At 34.8% G+C, this 8,839-nt stretch overlaps 4 protein-coding genes across 4 annotated transcripts in view; 3 read left to right on the top strand and 1 right to left on the bottom strand.

Annotated features, from left to right (window-relative positions):
• LOC105277742 (calcium uniporter protein, mitochondrial) overlaps nucleotides 1–5,442 on the top strand; it is a 47,668-nt gene extending 42,226 nt beyond the window's left edge. The window contains exons 3-7 of the mRNA XM_011336336.3: nucleotides 22–198; nucleotides 328–446; nucleotides 700–846; nucleotides 1,462–1,665; nucleotides 1,762–5,442. Coding sequence (XP_011334638.1) covers nucleotides 22–198; nucleotides 328–446; nucleotides 700–846; nucleotides 1,462–1,665; nucleotides 1,762–2,085 — 971 coding nt within the window. The 3' untranslated portion in view covers nucleotides 2,086–5,442. The remainder of the gene's footprint in view (nucleotides 1–21; nucleotides 199–327; nucleotides 447–699; nucleotides 847–1,461; nucleotides 1,666–1,761) is intronic.
• Nucleotides 5,443–5,754: 312 nt separating this feature from the next.
• On the top strand, nucleotides 5,755–6,410 carry LOC105287394 (chromosome transmission fidelity protein 8 homolog). The gene is made up of 2 exons (XM_011352940.2): nucleotides 5,755–5,894; nucleotides 6,017–6,410. The coding sequence occupies exons 1-2, from the start codon at nucleotides 5,875–5,877 to the stop codon at nucleotides 6,354–6,356; spliced, it is 360 nt and encodes a 119-aa protein (XP_011351242.1). The 5' UTR covers nucleotides 5,755–5,874; the 3' UTR covers nucleotides 6,357–6,410.
• Nucleotides 6,383–7,369, bottom strand: LOC105287395 (small nuclear ribonucleoprotein F). Its single transcript, XM_026974048.1, has 2 exons — nucleotides 7,264–7,369; nucleotides 6,383–6,805 (listed from the first exon to the last, which is right to left on the bottom strand). The coding sequence occupies exon 2, from the start codon at nucleotides 6,794–6,796 to the stop codon at nucleotides 6,533–6,535; it is 264 nt and encodes an 87-aa protein (XP_026829849.1). The 5' UTR covers nucleotides 6,797–6,805; nucleotides 7,264–7,369; the 3' UTR covers nucleotides 6,383–6,532.
• Nucleotides 7,370–7,459: 90 nt separating this feature from the next.
• LOC105277745 (leukocyte receptor cluster member 1 homolog) lies at nucleotides 7,460–8,824 on the top strand. The gene is made up of 3 exons (XM_011336343.3): nucleotides 7,460–7,602; nucleotides 7,665–7,764; nucleotides 7,885–8,824. Exons 1-3 carry the CDS (start codon nucleotides 7,466–7,468, stop codon nucleotides 8,668–8,670), a joined length of 1,023 nt encoding a protein of 340 aa, XP_011334645.2. The 5' UTR covers nucleotides 7,460–7,465; the 3' UTR covers nucleotides 8,671–8,824.
• Nucleotides 8,825–8,839: the final 15 nt, after the last annotated feature.

Raw genomic sequence — 8,839 nt, 5'->3', positions numbered from 1 at the left:
AGTGCGTATTACTGCGTGCAGGTTCGGACGTTACTGTGGCGTATCACCGGGGGCTTCCTAGGATCACGGTGCCCCTTCCATCCAGAAGAGAGCATTGTTCGTTCACCATGAAGCCGATTACGAACACGGTCGGCAATTTTCTAGAGATGTTGAAGACCGAGGACCGTGGCATCGATCGAGCATGTTTGACATCGTTAGGTGAGATGTCATAAATCATTAAAGAGTGATTAATAATCGAAGGTGCTTGAGAGCCAGGCGTTAGGTATAATCAGATCAGATGAATCTTTGCACACGATAGCGCCAGATAAAAGCTCTGATCGTTTTCAGATGGTGTCAGGATAGCTTCCAGTAACACGATAGAATCGCTTTTAGAGGAGGATTTCAAATTGATAATAAACGATAACGAATACACTGTGTCCCCGCCGTTGCAAGAAAGGTGCACGATAGTGAGTTATCACATAAAGACGAGTTTTCCAACCGCTTTATGCTTCTATATACCATCATAGTTTGGAAATATATGCGCGGTTGCAGCATCTTATTTACTATTGATCGAAGGAACGTTGAATGAGCAATATTTCAATCGTCCTCGCTTCTCGGCAATATCTCTTGATTCATACGGTTCCTGTACATGTACCCTGTCTCACATATATCGCATATATCTCACGAGTATCGACACGTGCCTCTTACTCTCTCTTGCAGGAGGATTTGCAGAAGCTCGGAGACGTGCAAGCTCTCGTCAGCCAATTGCACGAGGCGTTCCACGTGCGAGAACACAACGCCGAGATGGAGAGATCGGTCGTTGCCGAGCTGGAGAACATTAGATTGCAGCTGGTGCCCCTCGAGCAGGTAAGAATATTGAAATGCTAATCATTCTGCTCTATATACATGGACAGACGAACGCGAATTATGCAATAAGGCACGCGAGAAGATACGCGATATAATTGGACTTGTTAACTGATCCGATGATCAAGCGAAGCGCACGCACCAACGAATCAGCTTTCCATCGAGCAAAACGCGCGTAAAGCACGCTTAAACGCGGACACATTTCCATTGTCCGTTTTCTCTCACCGCATCCCTGTTATGGTTTTACGACTCCTTTTAATTGCCATATTCCTGAGCGTTCCAATTAGCAGCGCTCCTCGCAGTCGTATACTTACTTTTCTAATCCGTATACGTATCCGTATAGTTTTCTGTGCGCTGCGCGTTCGCAGTTATGCAACTTGATACGCGAAGAGAATCTCGATAAAATGTTTCTCGAGTGTTTTCTTTTCTCTTTTCTTACGAAATAATGAAACAAGACAAGACACCACTTTGGTTCTCTCGATCCTTCCTCTTTCTTTCTGTAGAATATAATAAGAGTTAAAGCATCTTTGAATAGAAAACTTGAAGAGATAAGAACGTGAGTAAGAGAATCGAATGATGAAGCAAGAACTTTGCGATTTTCTTCATTTTTGATTTCAGAAATTGCAAGAGATACAAAACGCGGCTTACAAGAGGGCGAATTTTTTTGTCTGGACTTTCCTAGTTATGATGTCTATCCAATTCGGGGCTCTGGCCAGATTAACCTGGTGGGAATATTCCTGGGATATCATGGAACCCGTCACTTATTTCGTCACTTATGGCACTACTATGATGTGGTTCATTTATTATCTCGTGACCAGACAGGTTGGTTTTACAATTCGAATAAACGATTTCAGCCTAATACTAAGACAAATTAATTATCTCCATTTATACATGTAATCTCTCTTTGTACTCATGCAGGAATACATGTTGCCGGACGTGTTAAATAGACGTCATCTCATAGTGCTTCACAGAAGAGCGCGAAAGGTCGGTCTGGACCTTAACTTGTACAACGCGCTGAAAGACCGGGCCTACGAACTTGAGACCACTCTGAAAATTATTCGCGGCCCCCTGTACCAGTACAAGACGGAAATGCAGAGAAAGCAACGCTCCCGGTCCAGCTCGAGCAGCTCAAGATCGCCAAGTTCCTCTCCTAGTCCGAGTCCTAGTCCCAAAAGAGACGTTCCCAAGGCAACGTCGGAACGTCTCGAACGCTCCGAAGAGATATCTCAACGAGGGGTTTGAAGTTAATGTCAATTCGAGAGAGGCATGATGACCGCAGTAATGGACTCAATGATCGCTTATATTGACGCTTATCCTTTTATCCTCTTCCAAAGTATCGGATATTCGCACCCCGAAGAGATTTCTTCGAGTACGAGAGCGATGCACTCAGGGTAATTTTTAAGCCGATCGTAAAGTCGATGCTTACACGGTCGAACGATGCGAGACGAAAGAAAACAGGTAATTTATTTTTATGTTTGCGTGCGTTTGGGTATAAAGATGTTCGTGATATCTCAGATCTCGACTAAGTCTTCCAAGTAATACCCATAGTAGGCGGCAACCAATCCTCGTCGCGCGACGCGATTTTAAAGCGCGACGATTATCGAGTGCTCAACGCTGTCGACTGTGTTTGGAAGACATTAGAGAATGGTGTAGGAGACAAATTACGTTGGGCGTCATAAATGTTTTAATGCTGCTATCGCTAGATGAGCACCTTTCGAATCAGCTAGCACTTGGCAAGAGTTACATTTTACAAAGATTTTATAAAAGTGAAAATGAAAATAATATATATATATCTATTTGAAGCACGATGTGTGTCAAATGTTAGTTGTTGTCGCTCGGCGTCATCTTTATCATGGACAGTTTTGGAGTCATTTATTTCCACGGCACGTTCTTTCCGAAAGTGCCTCTAGAAAATCTATCACAAGCGTTGACGCATTTATGACGCCTGGTACACACGTATGCTATTTTCACTAACTCTCTGTTTAAAGTATTTAAAGTAATCGAGGAGTTGCTTCCTAAAGGATGTCTGATTATTGTTGTGAATTATCTTATCACTTTACCGGCCGATCTTAGCCATCACCAATTCAACGTGTCATAATCGATATCTCCCACGCATGGAATTATACAGTTGTAATAACGTTAGTAAATCCGATTGAATTCGTTGTATAAGTAAGAAATAGCAGTTTAGAAATAGATGTATAATTAATAATGAACAAGCTATGAAAAGATGAAGTCTATGAAACGGTAAAGTGTTAAGTCAGTTAAATGTAAATTATGTATATAATTATATCATATCTGCACAATTATATACAATGATTGTGTATATAAAAAGACGTATATGAACAAACTTGAACAAACAAGAATGTATTATAAGAATATTGTAATATATCAGGTAATTCAGGCAAAAACAAATAAGAAACTATAAGTTAATACACAAAGTAAAAGCACATATTTTTTAATTCTATTTTATTTAATGTTATGCGAATATATTAAATACTCTACATATGATATCTGAAGACGAGCGAAGATTGTGCAAACATTCTGCAAATGTTAAAGTAAATTGCTTTGGTAATTGGAAATTCTATAGTTCGTAATAATTGCGAATCGAATTATAATTCAACAGCAGAGTTGTCGATATTGAACTTATTGAGATACTTGAGCCTCTACTTGAGAGTATAGTATCGAAAATAATGCCGTTGATTGTTCACAAAGTGGTATTACGATAAACGTTAATGTTATTGTATATACACAATTTTTCATAAAATCAACGAAATAGTGTACTAATGTTTAACAACGTAACGTAATTTAATGTATTTTAGTGACTCGGTCACACTATAAAAATAGTATTAATACATAGGCATTATTACTGATCTTTCTCTCATCAATTTTACATCTAAATCAATCTAAAGCATGAGCATGAGTAAAAGTCTATGCGAGAGAACGCTCTAGAAATCTAGAAGTATAGTGAAAAATCATTTCTAGTTTTTAAATAATCAAATTCTATTATAGAGAATCAACTCAATATATGGTCCAAAAACTAAAAAGCACTTACAACATTTATCACTTTAGCACTGTTGCTCTTAATAGAAGCAGTACGAGTAACACTAGTTACTATTAATACTGTTATTTAGCTATTAGCGCAGTTTTCATGAAAGTACTGTAACGTAAGAATCCACTTTAACGTAGATTACACTTTAAAACCTACGGAACTTTTTCTCGCTTTCTATCTGAAATCTATCCGTCCGCTTTAAGATAGTTTGTTAAATAAATAGCTTTACTTGTCTCGTACTTGTTACAATTTTTCCAGATTGATGGCATCGTTCTCTTTCATGTTAATACGATGCAAAATCTATCTTTATGATTATCTATTTTCTGTTAAGATTTCAAATATATTTTGAATTTCTTATGTCTTATGTGAAATTATCCTTATATCATCTATTAAGAAAGAGAAAGAGAGAAAAAGATATCTCGAAATTAAATAATAGGCAACCCCAAAATTAAGATTAGGCATAAATTAAAACTTGACGCTAACATTAGATGCCAATGCTTTTGTACATCAAGAAAAAGGAGCCGTAAAAGACGCGCATTTACACGCGTAGAGCATTTTCATTACTCTTTATCGCAAGTTTATCGAATTTTTCGGAGAAAAAAAAACATACGTTTCGAGCGAAGAGTTAGTAAAATTTACAAATCTATAAATATATATATATGAATAAGAGAGAGGATAATTATCTACAGTAGCGTAACTGAAAGTATTGCTTTTCTATTTCTCATCATCTCACCCATGCAATTATCTTCCTTAAAAATATTCGTAAAAATTTTATAGATATATTTATGTGTGTACACACACAGCCACACAGGTATTACGCATACAATATTTACGCACACGTTATTTTGCGAGTGATACTATTGTAACGCATATTCTATAAGCTTCAACGCCTAATTCTCGATTGGTGCATCAATAGATAATCAAAGTTAGTTGTATTAAGATATTTAAGATATTTGCGTACACTCTACACTCATAGCCATAAAACGTAAAGAGAAGGAAAGAACTAGTCGAAAAATGTCAACGTTGTTGACAAATTTAATGCCAACTACTTTAACGCTACTACTTTCTTCTATCACAGAACGAAATCTGATTTAAGTCATGCAAAATCATTTTGACGAGTTACACAGAATCGTTTATATATATAAACGATTATATATATATATATATTTTATATCAGTATATCATTTTCAAGTGTTCAAACCATCGAAATCTGTGCGTCCAATCCGACGAATTTATAAAGATCTGACTCTCTGTACATATACATATACAAAAGAAAATTGTTAAATTTACCTATGACATGTCATCGAGCAAATGTTGTATCGAAATATATCTCGAAGAATTGTGCAGCAATTTGAAATAAATATGCTGAAAATACACGTGTACACAAACATGTTTATTTGTATTTTAACATGTACATATATTACTACGATTAATGCATGAGTATTTATTCAAGGCGGAGATGTGCTGTGATTTACGTCCAATGTATTTACTTCCATGTGAAGAAACTTGGAAATATAGTAAAAATATAAATATATGCAATATTAAATCGAGAGTCTATATTATATTATAATATCCTCTTAAATTAATATAGAATTATATCACTAAATGCCGTCAATAAGCATGCAAGAAAAATGGAAAATGACATTTTTTCATAATTACTATCCCATTTTCCGATCAAAGATAGTAGAGACTCGTAGCGGAGGTTTATTCTAACTAACTTTTTCTGCAAATAAGCTAAATGCTTCCCAGCGAGTAGAGCGCCATCTACCAGAGTTTCTTGAAACTATGTAATTAAAAATATGGTATATAGTAGTCCAGTTAGCACTGCAAATGCTTTGATGTGTATGTAGCTATATATATATATATATATATGTATATATGTAGTTTGCAGTCTTTACTCTATATACTTTCTATAGATTGATTTTAATGTAACTTTACGAAAGTCCAACTTTTGGCGGCATTTCACGTTTAACCTAATAAAGATGATTGTACCAATTAAAAGGTAAATTTATTAGTAATTTCTACGTATATTTACATAGTTATGATTAGATATTCCATTTATCATATATAGAAATTTACTGAAACATTTGGTTCTTATTAAATGTCGAATCAATTTTCTTTTAGAGATGGAATGATAGAAGATTGGGCCATTATAGATTTGCAAGGTGACTTGAAATTTGAAAAGGTCGAAAATTCAGAGGATCAATTGGTCGGCGATCTTCATTTCACAAAGACTGGAGTACCTATTTTAATCATTGGGATTCATGTGTTGCATGGAAAAGAAGTAACGCTTGAAAAGCCACTGTTTGTGCTGAAAAAGTATCATGAAAATGTAGAAAATGATACACTGAGTGAGCAACATGGCACAGAAACAAAATACACTGTAATGGCAATTGTAAGAAAAAAACTTTTATTTAGATCAAGACCGAAACCCATAGTAACAAATGTTCCAAAACCATGTTGATATAAACTCGTTTATGAGATAATTGTTTGTACAAATAAATCTTTATTTAAGTAACATTGTTTCTATTGAGTTATTAAAAGTTTTTATTAAAAGAGTTTGATGGTACAATTAAATTAATGTGAGGACTTAATAATATGAAATTATCTACATTTAATTTTCGATTTATTGTGCTAAACCTAATCCTTCATTTCGCCTTCTTCATCCGATTCTTCCACCCCTCTTATATACATGACATTGTTGCATCTGATTAACACCTCGCCAAGAGTTCCAGTACAAGTGCCTTCTATATGTTCCTCGGTATTTGCAAGCTGCAAATTCATATATCCATCAACTGAAACCAGGTAACCCTTGTATTCATGACCCCATTTCAGCTTCACCATGACTGGTTTTCCAGTCAACCCATTCAAAAATGGTTTGGGATTTATTGGCATTGTTGTCATGATGAAAATCTGAAAAATATGTAAAAAAAACATAAGATATACATCAAGTATAAGCATTTTAGTAAATTTATAAAAAAATATAGTATATTCCTGTAATATATATTACTTGATATATTTTTAATTATTTAAAGAAATAGTTTAAACATGTCATGTAATTCCTTGAGACTTTACTCTCTTTCTTTCTCTCTGTAGATATATAAATTTTATACCAAAATATCTTATGAATAAACATCATTATTATAAATTAATTATCAATTAAATACAGTATTCCTGGTAATAAATATATATGCATTTCATGCAAGTAGCAATATATCCGTTCGTGTAAGCCGCTTTGATTAAAACACTGCGTTGACATAAACGCATGTATTAATAAACACAATGATGCATGAAACAATAGTACATTATAATGTCATACTTTTATAAAAGTATAAATTTTATCAATAAAAAAAACATATGCATTTACTTACCTATTAAAACAAGCCGAATATAAATAATAAATTTATCTATTCGCAATACCGCTAACCTCAACCAGCGATCGTTAGAAATAAAGCGAATAGTCCTCTTACGGGTCGCCAATCATAAGAGGCAAAAGTCACTATATCTAGTTACTTATATATATATATTGTAAGCAGAAGCCAATCAGAAAATTGTACATAAATTACCATTTCAATGCGTTCGCGAGCGCAGAAAATTATTCAATTTCAATTCTCTGACAAGCAAACCAAAGCAAACTTAACCCAACCATTTTATCACGAAGATTGTTGTTCCTGTGCACCACTGACAATGAATATCTTACCAAAGAAAAGGTATAGACAATTTTTATTAAATATATAGCATGATTATAAGAATATACTTTCAATTTATTCAGGTGGCATGTTCGAACGAAGGAGAATATTGCTCGCGTACGTCGAGATGAAGCAAAGGCTGCGGAAGAAGAGAGGATCAAACAAATACGAATTCAAAAAGCTGTATGTAGCAAATTGTTTAAGACCTTACAGATATAAATCTATTTTGTTTGAAACAAATTTCTACTGATTTACTACTCAAACTTTCTTAACATTGTCTCTCGTTTGAAATTTTTTCTTTAGGAAACGGAAGCTAGGATAAATTTATTAAGGGATCAAACAAGATCAAAGTACGATGGCCGTGCTGAAACCAATGACACCAAGGACAAGTTGGAACATGTCAACTTCTTTGCTGAACTTGAAAGTGGAAAAATTGACTACAATCGACCTAATGTGGAACATGAGAGGGAGAAGAAGGAAGCGAAGGAGAAATATGAGAAGCAAATTGGATACCTGACATATCTAGGACAAGATACTAATGAGGCTACTGGAAAAAAGAATTGGTACGAGGAATTACCAACGAGATTGACAGATACGCAAAAAGAGCAAAACATGGAGATAGAAACAAAGAAAAAGATCTTGAATGATCCAATGACAGATATAAAGAGATATTTGAGCATTATGCGTTCTCAACCTACTGAAGACCACCCAAAAGTAAAGACGGAGAGTATCAAGAGGAAACACTGTACTTTTGATAATTCTAACTCTGATCGAGAGAGTCAGAGTTCAAGTAAGAAACATAAGAAGAGTAAAAAACATAAAAAGCATAAGAAAGAGAAGTATAAAGAGTCGATAAAGAAAGAAGCTATAAGTGGTGGCACAGATATTGAGAAATTGAGAGCTGAAAGATTGCTGAGGGAGCAAAGCGAGAAACTTAGAACTGAAGCTTTATTGGCCAAAGTGAAGGGTGAGCCAGTGCCAGTCGTAGCACCTGAGACTCTTAAACCTGTTATAAAACAGAAATACAACTCGCAATTCTTTCCCGAAATCGCTAGGCAGAATGCAGAAAGGACACCTAGATACACCTGAGCCAACAACGAGTTCTTAAATTGGCATTTTACTAGAATTATGTATCGTGATTATTATATATTTGTTAATATATATTACAATGTCTGTATAAAGTCATAAAAATGTACATATATCGTAGATATGTTGTAATAGATCAAACAAATCAAATATTCAAGTCGAGTTTCAACAT

This window comes from Ooceraea biroi, chromosome 12 (genome assembly GCF_003672135.1).
Source record: "Ooceraea biroi isolate clonal line C1 chromosome 12, Obir_v5.4, whole genome shotgun sequence".
Classification (NCBI taxonomy): domain Eukaryota; kingdom Metazoa; phylum Arthropoda; class Insecta; order Hymenoptera; family Formicidae; genus Ooceraea; species Ooceraea biroi.
This window is presented reverse-complemented; position numbering and strand designations above follow the sequence as displayed.